This window comes from Bombina bombina, chromosome 2 (genome assembly GCF_027579735.1).
Source record: "Bombina bombina isolate aBomBom1 chromosome 2, aBomBom1.pri, whole genome shotgun sequence".
Taxonomy (NCBI): Eukaryota; Metazoa; Chordata; class Amphibia; order Anura; family Bombinatoridae; genus Bombina; species Bombina bombina.
The window spans coordinates 710,478,330-710,502,786 of NC_069500.1; the positions used below are offsets into that span (position 1 = coordinate 710,478,330).

General features: G+C 36.9%; 1 protein-coding gene across 1 annotated transcript in view; it reads right to left on the reverse strand.

The window, feature by feature from the left end:
* Window positions 1-21,405, reverse strand: part of SHB (SH2 domain containing adaptor protein B) — a 476,823-nt gene extending 455,418 nt beyond the window's left edge. The window contains exon 1 of the mRNA XM_053702707.1: window positions 19,853-21,405. Coding sequence (XP_053558682.1) covers window positions 19,853-20,539 — 687 coding nt within the window. The 5' untranslated portion in view covers window positions 20,540-21,405. The remainder of the gene's footprint in view (window positions 1-19,852) is intronic.
* Between the last annotated feature and the right edge of the window lie 3,052 nt (window positions 21,406-24,457).

A 24,457-nucleotide genomic window follows, 5' to 3' on the forward strand; every position in this document is an offset into this window, starting at 1 on the left:
GTAACAGCATTACTGTGGCTCTGAGTGATGAGATCGGCAGTAACAGCATTACTGTGGCACTGAGTGATGAGGTCAGCAGTAACAGTATTACTGTGGCTCTGAGTGATGAGGTCAGCAGTAACAGTATTAATGTGGCTCTGAGTGATGAGGTCAGCAGTAACAGTATTACTGTGGCTCTGAGTGATGATGTCAGCAGTAACGGCATTACTGTGACTGAGTGATGAGATCACCAGTAACAGCATTACTGTGGCACCGAGTGATGAGATCAGCAGTAACAGCATTACTGTCGCACCGAGTGCTGAGATCAGCAGTAACAGCATTACTGTGACTACAGCAGTGTTTCTCAACTGCGGCCTTCATGTACCCCCCAACAGGCCAGGTATTCATTATAGCTGAATTAGAGCACAGGTGAAATAATCCGCTGATCAGTAACCATGGTTACTAACCTGATTTCACCTGTGCTCTAGTTCAGCTATAATGAAAACCTGGTTTGTTAGGGGTACATGTAAACCAAACACTAACATATCCGTGCCATATGTGAAACCAAACTGTTTAAAATTAAAGAATCTTTAATTTTTCAGTGTATTATTTCTCAGAATTGAGGCAGAACCATTTTTTTTCTAGCTATTAACAGGTAATATTCTATAAAGATTTCTGTACTGAGCAGGTATCAATTAATAGTTAAAGTTAAACCTTAAACCAAGCAGAAGATAGGGTCACAAAAAGGTTTCTTCAGTGAAACAGAGCAGAACACCCTCCCACCTAAAACTCAGCACCATGAGATATTCTTCATACACAAGTCTGGTCCTCACAGACCCCTAAAAGAACAAAATTAAAGTATTTCCCCACTTTGATGTAGGTGACACTATCACAATAACATGCATGCAAATTAAGCCTAATGATTGGTGCGGTTCTCAGTTCATGGCTGTTTAAGAAACCCTGAACATTGGTTCATCTTAAAGGGACAGTCTACACCAGAATTGCTATTGTTATAAAAGATAGATAAATCCCTTTATTACGCATTCCCCAGTTTTGTACAACCAACACAGTTATATTAATATACTTTTAACCTCCTGTTATTACCTTGTATCTAAGCATCTTCTGACAGCCCCCTGATCACATGACTTTTTATTTATTATCTATTGACTTGCATTTAGTATTGTGGTGTGCTAAATCTTAAATAATTCAACAGGTTGTGAGCACACTTATCTATATGGCCGACAAACTAGCAGCCTCCTGTTGTGAAAAGCAAATAAAAATCATGTGATAAGAGGATGTCTGTAGTGGCTTAGAAACAGGCAGAAATTTAGAGGTTTTAATGTTATAAACAGGGGCGAAACTACAGGGGGTGCAGAAGTCACAGGTGCAACTGGGCCCCTGAGGGTGGGGGCCCATCTTAAATAAAAAAAAATTATATTTTTTTTTTATAAAAAACGTTAACCTTCCACTGCCTGCACTGATATCATGTGAGTGTGACATGACTACAGTGGTTAGTGTTTCTGTTTTACCCATTGGTGTTTATGTGTGTGTGTATGTATGTGACTGTGTGTGTATTTATGCATGTATGTGTGTGTGTGTGTATGTATGTTTGTGGAACCAGCAAATTACAGACCTTGTTACTACAGCATGGGGGGCAGGGGGTAAACAGTGTCACTATACAGTACCACTATATACAGTATGGGGGGCTGGACTATGTCACTGACTACTATGGTCACTTTATAAAGTACTGGGCGGGTAGGGTCAGGCCAGCCATCTCACCGGCAGATTACAGACTGTGTCACTAACTTACTATATACAGTACTGGGGGGTTAAATGGTGTTATATATATATATATATACATACACACACACAGTAATAGGGGGTCAGACCATCTCACAGACTGTGGGCACAGGGTACCTCCTTTTGCAGACATGTAATCTGATTCACATTTTTTTTCTGTGTTAAATGTAAAAAACAAAAACAAAAATGTATAAAATACACCTTTTTTTGGAGGGGGGAGGAGCGGTTGGGGGGGGGGGCCTTCTTAGATTCTTGCACCTGGGCCCTGTGGTTTCTAGTTACGCCTCTGGTTATAAAGTATATTAATATAACAATGTTGGTTGTGCAAAGCTGGGGAATGGGTAGTAAAAGGCATTATCTATCTTTTTAAACAATAACAATTTTAGTGCAGACTGTCCCTTTAAGCAAGCCAAAGGCTCTTAGCCATACTATTGTGCACAAACATAGCTCCCTGAACCAATCATGAAGGCTGCAACGTGCAAAGATGTTTGCAAGTTTATTTGTTGCATCTACAGGTCTTGCAGGAGAGAATGGAAGTCTTTTATTTACTAATCAACAGCTTTCAGTGTGCCTAGCGGGATGCACATATGGTGACAGTTGCATTACTGGTGACATTATTGAAGGTTCCTGCTTCTCCAACAGATGAAGAAATATAGAGGTTCTTCTATTGCCTTAGCCCATTTTCTCTGAATTTGATTTTTTGTTGTCCTTCGAATATGGTTAAATAATAAAAAATGTATTTATAAAGATAGCCACTCTGTTGTCCTTTTTAGGGGACCCATAAACCACCTACAAAGTGGGGTTAAAGATAAATAAAAACACACACTAAGAGCACAAGCATAGTTTGCAAAACAACTTTGCAATATATTGTGTATTAAAGATAATATGCTTCATTTTCTTTTCTTTTTTTAAACTCAAAGAATGACAATGGAAAATGCAAAATGCACTGACATTTGAGTATTTAAAGGGAAATAAAAACATTTTCTTTGATGATTCAGATAGAACATACAATTAAAAAAAAGCAGGAAGGTAAGCTCAGGAGTGTGCACGTGTCTGTAGCACTATATAGCAGCAGTTTTGCAACAATGTTATACATTAGCAAGATCACTAGAAGGCAGCACTACTTTCTGTCATGTTGTGCTGCAGACATGTGTACGCTACCTATCTGGATATCTCTTCAACAAAGAATAACACAAGAACAATGCAAATTTGATAATAGAAGTAAATTGGAAATTTTTCTAATTGTATTCTCTGAATCATGAAAGAAATTTGCGTGTTTCATGTCCCTTTAAGCTTCTGATTGGTGTGTAAATACCACATGCACTCTCAAGCTGTTGATATAAAGCTTGACCCGCTTTGCTAGAACCACTTTCCTTGTGAAATTAAACAAATGACATGAATACGGACACACCAATCCAAACAAATCTCTCAGCTCCTCTGAACTCTGCCAAAAAAAAAAAAAAACCTTCAAAATTTACATAGTGGGCGAGATTACATATGCGGCACAGGCTTCAGCGTAACTGCTGAAACCCGCGTCGCCCGTAATTTCACCTCGCATATCGGGGAATCACATATACAGTGCCGGCAGTTCATAAAGAGCGTAAATACAAATTTCTGAAGTCGCCAGTGACTTATGTCATGTCAGAAACTGCCGGCGCCCAAGTAAATAATAAAAAAAAGCTAAATCTCCCTTAAAAGTCTAACCCACCTCCCAAAAATAAACCAGACACATAAAACCCCTATATCTGCCATCACCCCCATATCGGAACTAATAATAAAATGTATTAACCCCTAAACCGACAACCTCCCACAACGCAAAATGCCTAAGTAAACTATTAACTCCTAATCCGCCATTCACCCACATCGCAATCTATCTAATATATGTATTAAGCCCTAAATCCGCCAACCCCAACATCACAAACTACCAAATAAATGTATTAACCCCTAATACGCCAACCCCCCACAACGCAAAGTACCTATTAAAACTATTAACCCCTAATCCGCCAATAACCCATATCGCAAAAAAACCTTACAAATCTATTAACCTCTAATCCGCCAAACCCCCACAACGCAAATAAATTAAATTACTAAGCCCCCTAACCGAACACCCCCTAAATTATCCCCAATTAGCTAAATTAAACCATACTAAGTTATAATTAAAATAAAAAAACTAACATTACTTAAAAATAAAATTATTCTAAGATTACAAAAAATTTAAAAAAAAAGTCTAACATTACATAAAATAAACCAAATTATCAAAAAAATTATCCTGAACCCTATAAAAATAAAAAGCCCCCCAAAATAAAAACACCCCTAATCTAATACTAAAACTACCAATAGCCCTTAAAAGGGCCTTTTGTGGTGCATTGCCCTAAGTTAACTAACTCTTTTACCTTAAAAAATACTAAGTCCCCCCTCCAACAGTAAAACCCCCCACCCAACAAACCCCCAAAATAAAAAAAAATAAACACTAAAAAATCCTAAACTACCCATTGCCACTAAAGGGGCATTTGAATGGGCATTTCCCTTAAAAGGGCATTCAGCTATTTTACACTGCCCAAAATCCCTATTCTAAAAAAAAAAAAAAAAAAAAAAAAAAAAAAATCCCCAAAAAATAAAACAAATCCTAACTCTAACCCCCAAATAGGTACTCACTGTTACTGAAGTCTGGCGGAGAAGGTCCTCTTCCAAGCGTTGAAGTCTTCTTCCATCACAGGCGACGTCTTCTATCTTCATCCAGGATCAAGCCGACGCGGAACGGAGAGGAGAGCAGAACAGAAGACCGGCGACTGCGGAGCCATCGAGCCTGGAGATCCTCTGTGTACGATCACTGCCACACACACTGAGGATTGAATTCAAGGAACGCGTTTAAAATATGGCGTACCTTACATTCCTATTGGCTGATATGAATCTTCAAATTCAAATCAGCCAATAGGATGAGAAACTACTGAAATTCTATTGGCTGATTTGAACAGCCAATAGGATTTCAGTAGCTCTCATCCTATTGGCTGATTTGAATTTGAAGCATCAAATGGCGAGTGTTATTATTTGGGGGGCTTTTTTATTTTCATAGGGATTAGGTTTAATTTTTAGTTATCGGTGGATTAGGGATTAATAGTTTGATTAGGTTTATTGCGTTGTGGGAAAATTGCGGATTAGGGGTTAATATATTTTATTAGTTTTTGTAGGGCTGCAACTAACGATTATTTTCATAATCGATTAATCGGACGATTATTTGTTTGATTAATCGACTAATTGGATAAAAAAAAAGAATAATAGTTTCCTATCTTTTAAATAAAATCCACATACTGAGTGTTGCAAATATAAACTTCAGACTAAATCTTTACATCAACACAACTGTTTGTTCAATTTTTAAGCAGCAGAGCAGTTTTATAATTAAACAAACAAACAAAAACGGTTTGAAAAAAGGTAGAACTAGAAAAAGTTAGACTATCACTGTTAATAACATTCTGTTATTCACGCTTTCAGAAACTTTGCATTGAAATGCAAAAATCTCAACTTGTCCACATGCTTCTGGCTAAGGCTGGTTCTCTGTTTGCAGCTATATTTCCTGCAGCAGAGAAGAGCCACTCAGATGGTGTTGAGGTGCTTGAGATGCATAAGTAGGGTTTTGTCAATTTCACCAAAGTGGGATATTTATCTTTGTTAGCTCTTCCCCAATGCAAACTGTTTTCCACCTTGGCAAGGGTCCTCTCAATAAAGTAACCCTTGACTTTATTCTAACATAAAAAATATCTTGAATATCTCTATGCAATAGTAAAAAAAAAAAGCTATAAAGGTTGGGGGAAAATATCTTGGCCACTCTAAAAATAACAGATATATACTTATAAAGGTTGAATCTGGTACATATCACAATTTCATAAAAATATAAAAAAACAATAAAAAAGAAAACAAATCAAAAGCGCTAAGTACTATATATCAATAACAGGACAAAGCCTTACATTTATTTATACAGTACATATAATCAGCAATAACAAGCAATACGCTAATAATTGTGCAAACAGATAATAGTGCACATCAATTTAAATAACTCCCATCAATCTAGGGGCTAGGTGTAAACAACAAGCTCAGCACTATATCATGCAAAGCATAGTTCCAAATCACCAGATTTAATATAAACAATACAAATGATGACTATTATATCTGGGTTGCACATAAGCCAGGGGTAGTTGTAAACTTATACTGTCCTGAAAAAGTGAAAAGTAGACGTCTGTAGATGTCCTTTAGGCTAAGGACATAACCATAAAACACAATACCATGTGCAGGAGATCAGTGTTATGAAGCAGCTGGAGCTGTGCACAGACCAACTAATTACAAACCAACTAATCGATTATGAGATCCGTTGACAACTATTTTCATAATCGATTATGACTAGGGTTGCACCGATACCGATACTAGTATTGGTATCGGTACCGATACCAAGTATTTGCATGAGTACTTGTACTCGTGCAAATGCACCGATACTTAAACCGATACCTCCACTTCCTACCCATATGCTACGTTGTGGCGTTTTTTCAAACTGCATTTTCTCATTTCATTTTAAACTGGAGTGGGGACTAAACTAAAAATTGTTTACTACTGTTCTGCCAATACAAATTGCTGTTATTTGTATTATTGTAGTAGAGATCACTGTACCTCGTTCAGACAAACCCCTGAAGTACTGGGCAGTTAATAAACAGATTTCCAGCTCTGGCTAAAATGGCCCAAAAATATCTTTCTGCCCCATGCAGTAGTGTGGAAAGTAAAAGACTGTTCAACTTAGAGTCTAACCTCCATACAAATGTCAGATTGATGTTATATAACAGCCCTACAACCCAATTGCATCACCCCTTTAAATGTAATATTTTATTGTAATATTTTTTATTTATAAACATGTTCAGTAAACTTTTGACAAATAAAACTGTTTTATTATTTCATAATGTCTTTTTTGAATTACAGTCCTTTATAATTATAAAGAAAGAATCTTAAATAATTAGTCTGTATTGTGCTTGGTAAACTGTCACATGACATTAAAAAAAAAGTATCGGTAATTGGTATCGGCGAGTATTTGAAAACAAGTATCGGTACTTGTACTCGGTCATACAAAAATGGTATCGGTGCAACCCTAATTATGACGATTAGTTGTTGCAGCTCTAAGTTTTTGCGGTGGGGGTTGGCGGTTGACAGGTAAATAGATATTGTGCATGCGTTAGGTGTTAGTTAATACTTTCAGCCAGTTACGGGAGTTACGGTACATTTATACACCTGCCTATGTGTGGCGAGGTGAAAATGGAGTAAAATTTCTCTACTTTCGCCTCGTAAGTCCTTGCGCTGAATATGTGATACCGATTTGCGACACGGTTCTATGTTAGCTTATGGGAGTAGTAAAAATTGCGGGTGACGGTTGAAATATACGTGCTGCATTTATATGAGGCTTCATAAATGTGATACCAAAACCACGTAAAAACCGCCGGCTTTTGCGGGCGACGCCGCATATGTAATCTTGCCCAGTATGTTTTCAACTATATACTTACCTGTATTACAATCTATCTACGCTGAATAGGTGGAACAATTCTTAATATATTAGAACAGAAAATATTTGAAAGTCAATTTGAAGAAATAAGTTTTATTTATTTATTTTTGTCTGCACTTTGCACAATCTGGGAACATGAACGTCTAAAAGTAATTGGGTCTGAAAGATAAATGATTTGTTTCCACAGATCAATTATACCATAATGATAACTTTTCAAAATTATATTAAAATTACTTTAGTACAAACTTGTTGTGGAATTAAATCTGTCCTTCAGCAAAACAGAACTGCATATTATAAGAACTGTTCTGTGAAATCAAATAGTCAATAACAGAATTAATGTTAGAGTCACAGAATAACGACACTCTGGAATGTTTAGTAAATGATATTTGATTTAAAACACAAATTGTCAGCTCAGGTAACACTGGCACCGACAGGTTTAAGAGAAAAATAAAGTCTCTGCACAAATTTGAATGCACCTTATTTCCATATGTAAAGACTAATTACAGTAGACGAGAGCACCAAACATTCTGAAAGTGATTTGGCTCTAGATAACACCCACTGGCTACTAGGATTTAAACTCTAAAACATAAAATTTAATCAAAACTAAAATTTGTCATTAGGTTGTCGAGTGAGGGGAACTACAGTATTTGTTGCATAGAACCAAATTATAAAATTGATATTCTTCTATTACAGGTACAAATCCCCCAAATCCGGAATTCCAAAATTAAAACACTTTTTAATTAATATTTTATTTAAAATAAAATTGATCAAAAATTACTTTTTTTTCCCCACCTATAAGTCACAAACTTCTCTGCCTGTGCCTGTGGTTTAATTTTTGTGTTCTAAAATGCAAATAATAATCTAGATTTGTTTTAAAACAGCAAATAATAATAATAATGTTGTTTACCCTTGGTTCTATCCCAAACTGTGCCAATTCACAGATGCAAACATTCCAAAATCCAAACCTTTACCTGTCCCAAGCAGTTTGGACAAAAGGGTTTTCTACCTGTGGTGCTAACAGTAAACAAAATCAGTTGAGCTAGCAAAATAAATAAAAAATAGAAACACATGTAAAACATTGTATAAGGTATGTGCATGGGAGTGAGCCTCTATGAACTGAAAGTATGATATTATATATATATATATATATATATATATATATATATATATATATATATGTGTGTATGTGTGTGTGTGTGTGTGTGTGTGTGTGTGTGTGTGTGTGTGTGTGTGTTTGTTTATGTGCGTGTGTAACAGAGAGATCCCAACTGAATTAGAAAAGACCTACAGTTGGTATGTACCTACTGATACACAAACCCTTTTAAAGGGACACTCAAGTCAAAATAAACTTTAATGATTCAGAAAGAGCATGATGTTTTTAAGACACTTTCCAATTTACTTCCATTATCAATTTTTGCACAGTCTTTATATTCACACTTTCTGGGGAACAAGATCCTAATGAGCATGTGCACAAGCTCAGTGTATACTATACTAGTCTGTGATTGGCTGATGTCTGTCACATGATACAAGGGGACGGATAAATAAACAATAAAAATAATATTAAAAAAGGGACACAAGTCAAAAATTAACTTTCATGGTTCAGATAGTATTCAACTATCTATTGTTTTCTATTATTAAATTAGCTTTATTCTCTTGGTATCCTTTATTGAACAGTAAACCTAAGTAGGCTCATAGGAGCTCAAGAGTGTGCATGTGTCCTCGGCACTCTATGCAAGCAGTGTTTATAACAATGTAATACATTGTTATATAGACACCAAATGAACAAAGCAAAAATTGACAATGGAAGAAAATTGTAACCTTGTTTTGTTTATACTGAATGATCTACCTAAACCATGTAAGTTTCATTCTGATTTTTGTATTCCTTTTATTACAAAGGAAAGGAACACATTGTCTTGTTCAGCAAACCGTACCTATATGTCTATTAAGAAAAATGAAAATCTGAAAAAAGGCTTTATAGGTTAATAGATGTGACTTTAAACAATGTTATGGCATTGCAAGCCTAACAGTGACATAGTTCATTGTAATATGAAAGAGGTAACACAGGAAACCTAGTTTGGTGGCAGATAAAACATTCCTTTGGTCAGTTTCCCTTCCAACCTGTTCCTGGCAACAGTGTGTAAACAAGGGACTCTGCAGATGGAAGAGGTCGGATTTAGATGTCTTTTTCACTGACCCTGAATAACACTACTCTTGTCAAGCCCAGCGATTCCCAAAGAACCAATTGAGAGTGACCGCATTTAATTGGTTGCTTTTCATTAACTCTAAATGTCTACTCAGGGTTACATTACAGCCAAGCTGTCAGAATGGTAGCGACGTCATGCAATTGTTTTGACATGAGTGATAAATCGTAATGGATTCCATCACCTAAGTGGGTTAGCTTTGAAATGCTTTAGCATGCCACAGGCACGGAGAGTGAAAGGCACATTAATTCCTCTTCAATTGAAAAAAATAAAAATATAATTCCAAGAATACAGTCTTTTCACTGTAGTGGTGGAACTACATTTGACAGATAAAAAAATATCAAGGATAAAGAGGAAAAAAAAGCAGGTATGCTTTTAACATTGAAAACCAGAAATACCATTGCTGACAAACATTATTATTGCCCAATAATTAAAAAGAACATTAGGTAGATAGATAGATCTATCAGATATACTGCTGCCACCACAAACATCTCAAAGAAAAGTGTTCAAAGAATATTCATAGCGTCAGTGGTGGAAGTTATGTTCTCGAAAACTGTGTGGATTAAACAGCTAATGTTGGAATATCAACATCTATCTGCAATTTCTGGCTATAAACTCCAACACCATAAATTACGGTCACTGCTCTAATGATTATAACAAATACAGAGAAGAAATCAAGTGCCCTTACCTAGAAAATGTTTAGCAAATCTTTTTTTAATCTTGGGCTCGATTAAAAAACAAAACAAAAACAAAGAAGAAGACTACAGGTACATAATACCAAATCCGGAATTCCAAAATCCAAAACTTTTTCATTAATATTTTTTTTTAAATAAAATTATTAAAAAATGACCATTCTCCCTGCCAGAAAGTCATAAAGTTTGTATTTTGTATCCTTAAAGTGAAAGTAAAGTTTAATATAATTAAAGAACGCTCTGTATTCTCTTACAAATGTACACTATAGTCGCTACCTTTATTTTTTTCGAAAATGTTCGTATATTATATAAAAATATTTATTTTATTTTTTTTAGCAACGTACCTTTTGCTAGCTTCCGCCGCCCCTGCTAGCTTCTGTGTTTGGTAGAGTTACATGTAAGAGCAGTCCCACCCGTTCTTTACGTCCTTATAGGTGCGCGCTCTCGTGATACCAATATTTTGCGCATGCACAGTAATACGCTTTCCGCCTTCTCCGACGACTGTAACAAGCAAGCAAGTGACGTCAGGATAATGGATTTCAGTTACTAAATTATATGCGCATGCGGCTATCATGAACGTGCATCTGATCATGTAAGATAGCCGCATGTGCATTGCTAAATGGGGGCGTATAGCGAACGGGTTTAGACGCCCACGGGGGACCAAGGGAATTACTATAATCGCTCCTTCGTCACCACTGCAGGAAAAAAAAAATTATTGCGGGCGGAGGAACAGAATGAAAACATTGCGGAATTAGAGGTAATAAAATAATGTTAGAAAATAAAATTTGAAAAAAATGATGAATGAAAGTTATGATATTCACAAAGGATTGATACAACCGTTTATAGCGATATCGGTAACTTTACTTTCACTTTAAGTGCAAATGCTAGTCTATATGTATTTACAACAATTATTAACTTTCTGATTACAGCACTGTGCTTTCTACGGTACTATGTATACTAAAGTATTAAAAATGATATAAAACTACCTTTAGGTTGAATGTATTATGACATGTAAATATTGCCTAAATGGCATAAGATATTGTTGTCTACACTTGGTCCCATCCCCTCTCCCATTTTATAGATGCAAATAAACAAATATTTTGAAATCCAAAATTATTCCAAAATCCAAACCTTTTCCAGACCCAAGCAGTTTGGATAAAGAGTTTTGTGCCTGTAAGAATGACAGTCACAAAAAGAAAATGAAACAAAACAAAAAAAATGCAACATGCAAAGTCACGCAAATTACCCAGGTTGGAATTCAGAGAGATTTCACAAAGAGGAGATAAATTCCTTTCCAGTAACATGAAAAGACAGGTAGGTATTCCTGTAAACACCAGTTTACTTTTATTGTACTCATTTCCTTTTTCCTATCTCAACTATTCGGAGCAGTTGCAAAATTAAGTAATACATGTCAATTTAGCTTATTTTATAGAGTTGGACTAATTACAGAACTTCAGAATCATGCAAATTATTGATAATCTTCACACATTTACAACATTAAAATAGAATACATTGTTTAGCATTGTGTGTGTGTTGTGTGCACTACTCAATAACCCCTTTGTAACGGAATAATAGTGTTCCAAAGAAAATACTATCTGTAAAAATAAAATCACAATATCAAGGTCGGGATCAGTTCATGGGGACTTAAACTGCTAGGCACGGCCCCCCCAGACCAATCCTTGCCTACGTCAAAGGGGGAAGCTGCAGGACGCTGTATATGGTAGGATGTTCCATGCGGTCCTAGCGGCGTTAAAGCAGTGGTCGACAAATATGTTCAAAATTTAGGAGCCATACAGTGGTAATTGTATATAGATATAAGGAGAATCACCCAAAAAGTTAGGAACCAGGTTTAAATTCTAGGAGCCAATGGTTCCCTGGCTCCTGGGTTTGTTGAGCTCTGGGTTAAAAGAACAGAGATAGAAAAACTGTAAAACAACTAAAATTTCCAAAACATTCTGGAATGAAAACTAACAGGAATCTTAAATAAAAAATAACAGCACGCATGACATGGAAACTAAAAAAAAATTAAAAAAAATGCATCACTATTTACTCACAGCTGCAGAGTAAACTTATTTTAGTCTGTTCTTTATACTAAATCAAAAATACATTGTTTTGGGAAGCAATAAGCCCCAAACCCCTTACACATCTGACACCGTCCCCAAAAACATTGTCCATAATTCTAAACTAAAGCATTACAGACAACTAACACTGCATATGTACATAGTAATAGTGAGTTAATTCCCTGCAGCATGTATACTATGCAGTGTAAATCATAGGTACATAAATAGTGATGTTTTTTATTTAATGCAAGGCCTGGTATTATAAGATGTTTTTGTCCCTGGGAGAAAAAAAAATTAAAAATTAAAATTGGTTCAGTACCTTGAGATATATGTGAAAAATGTACACTTTTTAATGAGGCCACATTTAGATTTTTAAATTTTTAAATTTGGCAATGATAGCCCCACGATCCTTCTTCAAAGAGGCAGTGTACTGTGATTTTGTTATCCCTTTTAATGTCTTCCCTATTATCTATTTTACAAGATAGGAGTATAGCAAACTTTACAAATAGCGATTTTACCTCTATTTTGTCATTTGAAATAGATGCTTTAGTCTGTTGTATTCCCACCTATACTGAATATAGTACTAAAGTACTGGTTATAGAAAAGCTATGTAAACAATAAGGGTTGAAGAAAGTACACTCCAAGTGGAGGGCGGGACAGAAATAAAATAACAATTAAGTCTTAGTCTTATTGTTTATATAAAGAGAAGGATTGCTTGTAAATAATAGAGAGAGATAAACGAATGAGGTCTGCTCTTCCTGAGAGCTTAGCCCGTTTGATTAGGTTGTGGTTTCAGTTAGCAAAGAAATATTTCATATACAAGAATATACATAAAAGAGCACACTGTCCCTTTAAGGGGGAAAAAAAGCTTCTGAGACATAAATCTTTGAAATTTAAAATATATCAATGTTGCTTGTGTAAAAAATAAAAATCTACTCTTTGTACCAAGTATAGACCAGTGAACTATATTTGTAATCACATTCTTTTTTTAAATCCCTGCAGAAGAGCGCTTTCTGCCATACTGAATGTAAAGTGCTTTCTGGTATTGGCAGCCCCAAACAACTTCTATCTGCTGACTCACATTTTTTTATCATGCAGTTTCTTATCTATGTAAACCTTTAAGACAAAAAGGTTTTGAAATGCAAAGCTGCAGGGCACGTTAGGGCTGACTTGTACATATATGTTTAGATCAAACTATAAAAATGTGGATGGCGGCAGCATGCTAGTGAGCCTTTTAAAGAACTATACTTTTTTTTTTTTTTTTTATTCTTCAGCAGTGAGATTTGAACCTGCAACAACACTTGTAAATGTGCTTTATACAGACTGGGTTTTCCATGTCTGTATATTCAATGCCACCATCACAATCCTGAAAAATCAAAAAATATGTGAGAATTGCTGGTTGATACGTTGCACCGTTTTAGTATAAAGGGACATTAAACACATTTTTTTTTCCTTTCATGATTCAGACAGAACATGTGATTTTAAACAAATTTCCAATTTGTTTCTATTATCTAAATTGCTTCATTCTCTTGGTATCCTTAGCTGAAAAGCATATCTAGGTAGGCTCAGGAGCAGCAATGCATTACAGGGAGCTAGCTGCCGATTGGTGTGTTCAGATAGCGCCCAGTAGTGCATAACTGTTCCATCTAAAAAGAATACCAAGAAAATGAAGCAAATTGGGGGGGGGCGTGTCGAAACAGCAACCAAGATGGCTGCTTTTCTCTAAGGCTGATTACAGGAGCAGATAAAGCCGCTATTTACTGCTCTGAGATCTCATAATCTGAGCTATTGTTTAGTAGTATTTTACAGTCCAGAAGCTGCTGAACAGAAAAATATACTTATTCACCCAGATTTCGGCCCGGAAGACCTAACAGATGTGGTGCACAGCGGAGGCCTTCTAACGGCCTAAGCCTTCATCTAGCCCTCCCCATTATCCTGCAGACACAGGACAAGCAGCTGTATATGCTGAACATTCCCCAATAACTACTAAAAGTTATACCCCTTTCCCTACAACGAACAAAATGCAGCCGATAGAAATCTCCTTGATCATGGCTTTGGACAAATGGCTGTCAGATAGGGCAGACCGCATGATACAACATATGAAGTTAGCATGGGAAAGTTCGGATACCTCAGAGATACAAGATCTCCCTATGAAGCCACAAGCGGAGTTATCTCCCACTAAATCTATACCTCTGGCGACATCCATAGGATCTAACACCCCAGTAACACACTCACCCGCTTTGTTGACCAATGCACTACTGCGTGATGCTGCGGGTGGAGTGGTTGCATCGGGGAACAGTTTGGGGCTAGCGACAGGACAGAGAGGCAATGTGTACGTCCAGGTCGTGGGAGACTTGCGGTCTCACATTCCTAACATTGGAAACATAGGAGTGGGCAACGTAACAGGGAAGCCGTTATGGATGCAGTTCATACCCACAACCTTTGTCTCACATCAACTTGAAGCTGACCGACCACTGAAACAGCTGAGGATTGTTCATCCTCCAGATGCTGCCTTTACCCGCGGCGCTGGAATTCATGCCGTTCAAGGCCTTCATTGGAGTCATCGACCTCAATCCCCAATTCAGCTAGAGCCTCGTGGCAGGGTTCAGCGAATCCGTCAGATGCCTGGTACACTCGCTATACAAGGACTCAGATCTGTGCAGCAGTACGGAATAGACTCGCTTAAAGTATATAAGCCATTTCACACAGCTATCTATAAAGCCGGAGTGGGGTAGAAGGATTAGGCTTATATTGGCAGCCTATAATGCAGGAATGGAGTGACATTGTGTGGGGCCGCTGATTTTAGGACTTACTTGCACTAATGCGGGTACATGTAATATTCAGTTTCATAGCTATACATGGTCTCTAGAATGCCATATCTACATTGTAAACCCTTTCCGGATTAATGACACTATAATATGGTGGAGGAACTCTGGAGGATATAAATGATTTTGTTTATGTATATATTTGCATTGTTAATCTAAAAACCCAAGGCTACATCTAATAGCAGCTGACCCTCTAGTTTTAACAAAAATCTTTTATTTACTGCCATATATCAGATATATCAAGGGCGCACAAGTATTTGCTATGTTTCCGAATCCTTACTATGCTATATAACTTATGACTTTATAGTATACGATGATATATGCTCCATCGCTATGTCTGGTTATAGTGAGATATGTTTTCAACTTTATTGTGGTACGTCCCTTTACTTAGTTATATGTTATATTTATTATGCCCTGAAATAGTTAATTACTGGATCCATCTAACGAGAGAGCGCATTACTCCCTGAAAAGTACCCATCCCTTTATAGTGGTTTATTAGAGGGCTAGTTGTTCTATTTCTGCCTTAGAAATTTACATTGCCCCCCTCTCAGGTTAAGGCAGTTCTGACTTAAAGCTGCTGCTTTTATAAAACAAATTGCTACTATACGGGGATTTATTGTCTGTTCTTATTATAAAAGCATGAGGTTGATTTGTTTCTCTTTAAGGGCAATTGTAGTTTGTATTTAGAGTGAAATATACTAACAAAATAGGTGATCTAAAACATACTCTAATGCCATAAATGCTCCTATTATTCCTGTAACATATTAGCCTTCAACGATCTGTTCTTATTCTCTGTATTTGCCAGTCACTGTATGTTTTGTATTTATCCTCAATAAAAATATTAACATTTAAAAAAAAAAAAAAATGAAGCAAATTGAATAAAAGAAGTAAAATGGAAAGTTGTTTAAAAATGCATGCTCTATTTGAATCATGAAAAATAAGAAAAATGTTGGGTTTCATGTCCTTTAACATCTCTTACACTTTTAGTTTCTGGCAGAATCAAGCTGCTAGTCTATGTTGTACCAACTTGTGGTGTCAATGTGTACAAGAGCTTCAAACTGTCCTGCTATTTGTGACATGATCATATTTTGGGAACTCAGCCCCACTGCTATTAATTCTACCAATTATGTCCTGGTTCACATTATAAAATCCTGGGCTTCTAAACCGCTCCCAAAAACACCCAACTCCCACCCTTGGACCACTGGCCTCTTCTTAGCTCTTTCGGGAGACCATCCATAAACCAGGTTCCCATTCCCTGCCCACAGATAGACAAAGTTCCACCACCAAGCTTCCCAGTACACTCGGTATAACTACTAGAGTACAATTAGTTCATCAGCACAATCATTTTTATTAAAACCCCATAGCTTAAAAGGACACTGAACCCAATTTTTTTTCTTTTGTGATTCAGATAGAGCATGACATTTTAAGCAACTTTCTAATTAACTCCTATTATCAAATTTTCTTCATTCTCTTGGTATCTTTATTTGAAATGCAATAATCTAAGTTTAGACACCGGCCCATTTTTGGTGAACAACCTGGGTTGTCCTTGCTGATTGGTGGATAAATTCATCCACCAATAAAAAAAGTGCTATCCAGAGTTATGAACCCAAAAAAGCTTAGATGCCATCTTTTTTAAATAAAGATAGCAAGAGAACGAAGAAAAAAAATGATAATAATATGAGTAAATTTAAATTATAAAGTTGCTTAAAAGTACATGCTCTATCTGAATCACAAAAGAAAAAAAATTGGGTTCAGTGTCCCTTTAAGTAAGCAAGGCAGTTCTAAATCTTATAAATTTAATGATGCCAACAACAGCAAATAAAAAGATAAACAGCAAGGGTGGGAAGAGAGTAAATTATTTTGCCAATATTACAGTCTAGCAGTCCACTCTTTAACTTCCCCCGCACTTCACTCACCAAATGCCTGTGCCTAATAGTCACAGTTACATCAAGCAAAATCCACTGATTTTCCATCAGCATTGTGATACATTCATATTTTTCTCTCTCTCTCTGTATTTATAATCTTAATTAGTGATGTATGTTAAACTGGAGGTATAAATAATACACTGTAGGCTACACCCAATCATAGTGAGAAGTAACAGATTCAATTTCAGCAGATTAAAGTTTCACATGAGCATCATAGAAAAGATTAATTTCTCTTTAAAAACATTATTATACAGAATATGCTCTCCCTATGAGCTGCGTTTCATGGATAATATATGTACACTCACACAGGATGTCCATTCTTGCATGTTTTGTACAAGTCTGTTGAGCTGATAGACACATAAAAAGAAAGACAAACACACTCAACAGTTCAAAAACATTATGGTTTACTGTAATTGTGTCCATCTCTGCTTTACATTAACTAAATAAGATGATTGTACATCTGGTTTTCAACCAAAGGTGAGCTACATTGTCCCCATTTAACACTTGTGCAGCCACTGTCTACCTGGAAGCTACACAACTCAGCTTGCAATGGCTTTTATTTTACATTACACAAACAAAGCAAATCAATACACAACATGGCTAATACTATGCAAAGCTAAAACTTTGTTTTCACTCCTCTGTGGTGGCAATGTTGCATTATAACAAACTGCTAAAACCTTCTTTTTTTATGGATCCTTTCACCTGTAACTAATATTTTATTAGGCCACAGTCAAGACATACCCGTCATGCTTAAAAGCTATTCTTTATATTACACCTTAATTCAGCCAGACCTTTCCTTCATTTCAAAGGTTAATAGGAGTGAAAAGATATATGCACAATGTGCTGCTGTAATAGCCACAAGGCAGATAATATTGCTGCTAAACCAGCTGTCATGTACTAAAAATTGCCTGCATAATATAGGAAATCACAGCACATACATTTATTTCTTCTGAGCAATTTTAATATGAGGTTTACTCTTGCAAGAAATTCTACCAGTCTTCTCTGCTTCTAATCAACAGTTTAGTAGAACACAGAACATCCTAGCTTTTATAAAGAAGAGGTACCATAATCTCTATTCAAAACAAAATGTAAGATAGGTCATTAAAAAAAAAAAAAAAAACACAGGGATAATCTTTTAAGACATTCAAAACAAAACTGGCTTGAGTCACACTACCATAACGGAAGTAAACATTGTAACTAGTAATCTATAGATACAGAGCAGAAATCCACTAATTGCACACCCTGGAAAGCAACCGCCCAAACAGTGTTTGGCAATGTATAGGTCATGGCCTCTAATGCAGATATTAGTATGATTAGAAAGATCAACCATCACACTTATAGGTAAAATAAGCACACTGGAATCTTTTATTTTCAACCATCTAAATATTCAAATCATCCACAGTTTAGTTAACCAGTGTAAAGGTAAAAACTGAATTCACCATCTAAAGCTAGGTGTAGACAATTGAATAGCAAAAGTGTATTGCCATGATGTGTTTAAAATAAACATATGCCTATGTGAACAAAATATCATACTACAACTGGAATTAACAAGTAGCATAGAGGTTATTTTAGCCTATACAGCAGTATGTGGCCGGGGTAATCGCACATTCAGCAACTGTACATTCTGGAACTGAACCCCCATTGAAAAATGACTGTGTGCGCTTGGAAAGAACTTAAAACAGTGATAACCTCTCATAGCATATTGGTAAAGCAAAACATATATTCCAATTAACTCTGCGCAAAATGTTGGCACTTTATAAATAAGTGATGATAATAATTATAATAACCATAATTAGTCTTCTAAAAGGGGAGGAGAATGTGGTCAAAATCTTGTTATATTCATGAAATGTATAAAATGGTAAAGAATTGCTGTGTAATGTGTTCCCAGAGAAAAGGTGTGCACACTCACCTTAAGAAAAAATAGCTATGACATGGAATCTACCTGTATACTGCTTAACAAACATTTTTGTAAGACCAACATCTACTCAATAAAACACTAATGAAATTGATATTACAAAGTTAGCTATTCTGGGGCTAAATATCCTCTCAAAAGTTTGCTAAGGAAGAACTAAACACTTTTGCTGTATACAATTTTGAGATCAGTACAAAAGTGCAAAATAGGTACAAATTTTAGAGCATTCCAGTGTTCTGAATAGTGAATATGCGTCCAAAATGTGCTTGATCAAACTTGCTTAGCAAACTATTCTAGAGTTATACAGCCCCTGAATAATTTGCACCAATGTCCCATCAACATTTAACTTAAAATGTAAACAAAAATAAGACTGGTCATTTCCCTCTCTCTGAATCATTATATAGAATACAGTGCTTATATATATATATATATCACTGTTTTGTATTGACAGGTTTTTGGGAATATCACTGGCATATAAATCAGGGGTCATGAATTTTAAAGATAAGCAGAGGATATCTCAGAGCAAAAAATGCTATTGGTGTAAAAGGATCCATGAACTAAGTGTCAACTCACAACAGTTAATAAAATACAACCTGAGGCAATTGATAGAAATAACTCAATTTCAAAGTAAAAAACAGAAAATGGTATGAAGTCAAGCACCCATCACAGTGGAATATAATCGTGTTATTTGTCAGGCGTTTGACAGGTAAAACTAAAGAGGGAGGGGTGTGCACTGGCATCAGAGAATTAGAAGAGAATCTATGACTAGGAGCAGGGAAACAAACATTCTATAGTGACATTGCAAATTAGAATGTGATAACAAAATTCAACATGTATTGAACACGGATATTAATATTTTTATTGGGGGAGGGTTGACCAATGCCTGTTACGCAAGATGGACATTGCTGAGAATCAAAGTCCTCACCTTATCCTTCTTTCCCGCAGGGTTGCTCTGCTCCTCGGTCTTGGTACTAGCGACTGCTGGGCTCCAGGTGATGCCCCCCGTGCCCGTTCCCCCGGCAGCAGTGCCACTCCCAGTGTCCCCCCATCCAGTGCCACTGTCTATCTTGATGAGTCGGTGCTTGGGGGACACAATATATTTGAGGTCCGACCCCCCTGCCAGCTGTTGTTGTTTCCTGGTCCCTGTTGGCCTCCGTTCGCTATTACTACGGTACAGGTGCGGAGAGGAGGATGAAGACGAGGAAGAAGAGGTTGTGTTCGTGCTTGAGCCTGGGCAGTGCTCCTGAAACAGGTTGGTGCTACTGCTGCATCCAGGCGCCCTGCTTCCTCCCCTCCTGCCCTCCGCTTGCTGTTCCTCCATGCACATAGCCCGCAGCTTGCGGAGAGACGAACCGGGTCCATTGTAAGGATCCTCGAAATCTCTCTCCTTCTGTGCACGGTAAGCTTTAATAAGGTCGCTCTCCTCTCTGCAGTGTCCGGGTAGGGGGGATGTGTGGTGGTGATACTGGGTAAACTGCTGCTGCGGCAGGTGGAAAGATCGCTCGGTTCCCCCGTTCCTCTTGTAATCAGGTCTGGGGGGCTGTGGAGGGCTCTTGGTTTTATTGTTATTATTGTTACCCAGGCTGAAATATTTATTCAACCATTTCGCCATGATCAGTCCGCACAGTTCCTGCTGTGTGATCTCTTGCAGCAGCTGATCCGCTGACACTCCTCCAGCACGCTGGGCTTACATGGAACCCCGCACAAGTTTGGTTGGGCAAGTTCCCAAAGCAGAGTGTGGTGCTGGGCTCAATGACCGAAGCTAGGGCACCACGGGCTAGTAGATTCTAGTATCGGCTAACAGTAAGAAGAAACATACTATGGAAATATGTGGATCGATGCAGCTTGTGTTAAAACTAATAAATATCCTCCATTAAAAGTCAGATACAGTGATCAGAATAAGTTGTGAACTGCAATTGTTGTGCAAGTCTCAAAAAGTTGAAGGCAAAAAAGTAAGGAGTGCAGATTAAAAAAAACACAAGCACCTTCCATATGATTTCATATAATACACGCAGTTAGCACCACAACTGCAAACCGAATGCGAAGTCATGAATCGTATCCAGTCTTTTTTTTTCCAATTCACAAATAAGGATTTGGTAAACCAAGTTTCACATCTGTTTCCTTCAGCTAAAATCTTCTAGTGTCAGAAGCAACACTTTGGAGAAAGCTGCAAATGACTGTAAGCGTGGAGTTTGGATAAGAGATCAAGGTTAACCCTGTTTATCAGATCTCGCTCCTTTCACTTGTTGATTTTTTTTTTTTTTAAAACCATCAGTTATTGATCCTCGTGTTGAACAAAATTAAAGAAGACACTCAGTACCAAAACAAATATGTATACCAATCAATATACAAAATGTTATATACTTATTAGGGAATAAGGATGTCCTCTGGGAGTTGTACAGAAGCCAGACTGACGTAGCTCAGCAGAGCTTGTGGTGACAGCGGCTTGATTGTGCCTTGTGAAGCAGCTGAAGCACAGCTCACCTCTTGCGGCGACTGTAGGGAGGAGTAAAGCAGACAAATCCTCCCCTCTCATTACAGTCAACGCCCACCAAGGTAAAAGCTTCTTCCCATTTTGCTGGGGGACTTGTGATGTCATACTAAACATGTGACTTCAGTTGGAGCTGCTGTACTAGGGAACAGCTCCAACCAGACTGAAATGATTGGGATTTTAACTGAGATTTCGCTTTCTGAGCTTTCACTGACTGTCTTTTGCTTGAAGCAGCCTATCGATTGACCAATAATAGCCCTATCAGTGCTAAGTTTTGTCAGACCCCTGTGCTAGAGCAGTTTTTAGTTGTTTGGATTTGATTGAATTTACACTTAAATTTTAACTTATCTACTGGGGGTTATACCTATTTTTCCATCAAATCAAGCAATTTAAGAGAAAACTGTAGTTTGCAAAACTACTCATTACTGCATTATGGGGAAAATACCACCACGTGAAATGCAAGAAAAGAAAAAGTATAATTTTCTTATGGTGTTTATAGTAGTAAATAGCAACACGTGAGCCATTATTTCCTAAATATTTCAGTATTTTAAAATTTAGACGCGTCGTGGGCTAGTATTTCAGGGAGTGGGGGGTGGAGGGCCCAGAAGGTATCAGGTGTGTTTTGAGCAAAGCTGGTACAGTGGCTAAAGAGAAACAGCGGTCAGTTCACCTTGCCAAAACATAAACATATAGGATTTTATATTGGTCAATCACAATAGTTTTGCAATTTATGTAGAAAAGTAGGTCTAAATTATCTAACCATAAAAATATTAGTATTTTTTTTAAAAAATAACACAAAATTCTCATTCTCCAGACCAGAGGGACAGTTTAAAGGGTAATGAAACCCAATTTTTTTTTTCTTTCATAATTTAGAAAGCAATTTTAAACAACTTTCTAATTTTCTTCTATTACCTAATTTGCTTCATTAACTGATATCCTTTGCAGAAAAGCACATCTAGATAGGTAGCTGCTGATTGGTGGCTGCACATAGATTCCTCATATGATTGGCTCACCCATGTGAATTGCTATTTCTTCAACAAAGGATACCTAAAGAATTAAGTAAATTAGATAATAGAAGTAAATTGGAATGTTGTTTAAAATTGTATTCTCTATTTCAGTGTTTTTCAACCAGTGTGCCGTGAGAGATCCTCAGGTGTGCCACGGCAGACTGACAACAGTGTGACATATTTTTTAAACTTTGCTTGTTTTTTACTCCCAGTGCAGGGGTAGTTTGTAGGAGGCATGGGCATAACAGCACAATACATACAGTATGTGTGTGTTTGTGTGTATGTGTATATATATATATATATGCTGTATTAGGCTACAATGTGTGATTTTTTTAAAATTTTGGGATGGTGGTGTGCCACAGGATTTTTTAATGTAAAAAAGTGTGCCACGGCAAAAAAAAGGTTAAAAATCACTGCTCTATTTGAATCATTAAATAATAAAATTGGGTTTAATGTCCCTTTAAGCCATTTTGGATCAGGAGATCAATGTGATCGGCTGCATCGTAAGGGGCAAGTGACTCTTAATTCTATAGAGAGTTTTCCCTCTAGCACCAAGGACGTGCAGTGGCACTGTTAGAGCTACCCCCTTGCCCTCAAGGAAAGTATCCCTGCTGCTGCAGGTTATCAGCAATCACATTCATCTTTTAAATAAGTAGTCTCTTGTACCAATAAGTTATCTGGGGGTTGAGATGTGGATTTTAAAAGCCACTCAGACACAACTAATGTAACAGGAAAGTTATACACAGACATGCAATGACATCACAGTGAATTCCCACTGCATTCTGCGAAGGGGAAGAAGACTGCAGTTTCATTTCTTGGCTGCAGTGTGGGGGTCTCCAAAGTCCACATCAGAAGGGGGGCCTCACAAGGATGACATTATTATCCTTTTCTAAGCTTAGTGCAGAGGATTACAATGTGTTGTCATCTGCACTCTAGTGGTTAAAGAGACATAAAACACAAGATTGTAATATAAAATGTTTTAGGAATAGTAAAAAAAAATAAAAAAAAATTGCCCTCTTTCAAATGCTGTAAGTTTGAAAGTTAGGAGGTTTTTTGTTTTCAGTTCTAGTGAGTTGAAATTCACACAGAAGACTTCAAAAGTCTAACTCTCCCTCATATCTGCCTCTAAATAGCCTCTGCAGTGGTTATTAGGTCTTGTTAAGAAAATGACAGTGTCAAGCCTTGCCTACTACAGTAACAGATCTGGTTTTGTTCTTCTAAATGAAACAAGTGGTGTTTGTGCATTTAAAAACAATACAACAATTTCAGAAAACAAAGTGTTAAACTGCTCTGAAAATGTTCAAACTCTTTTGATATGTAAATCTATTGCAGGGCGATAGACACGTCTTGTAGTTACAAGGTGCTTTATGTACCTTTCAAAGTTTTCCATTTGTAAGGAACAGTAGAAAGGAACTCTAAGCTAAGTGTCATACTTAGCAGGTCCATGTGGAGAAAATTAAATTGGTACTATCTACTTTAAGCATAATATTATGTGTCAATTGAATTCACCATATAGAATGAATAAAAAGTTTATTTAAGCAAGCTGTATTTTAATCTCAAATCTGCTTCTCTAGAATACCTTCGTCATTGCACCTCTAAACCAATAGCCATGCATGTCATCTGACAGTGTTCTGTATGCTAGAACGGCTATTGGTTTATAGGGGAAACATTACCTCATTGGTAAAGAACACTGTGCTATAGGTGGCCGGAGCTGCAGACTTTAGTGAGGAGTCGGGGCCCGCGGTGCAGATAGGTTGAGTTTAGCACCCTTTTTGGTAGAAACTCATCACTGAAAGTCCAGTTTATTTTCAGTGATGGTAAATCCTAGCATTTTTTAAATTCTCTGATTTTACATCACTTTAACACTGCCAAACCTTTTTTAAGGCTTAAGAGCCGCAATACTGCTGATTGGTGGCTGTACATACTTGACTTATGTCATTGTCCCACCTGAGTTAGCTTTTTATGAGACCAAAAGTAAAGTATTATTGCTCGCTAGTTTGCATAACAGAACATAAAAGCTATGGAAATAAAG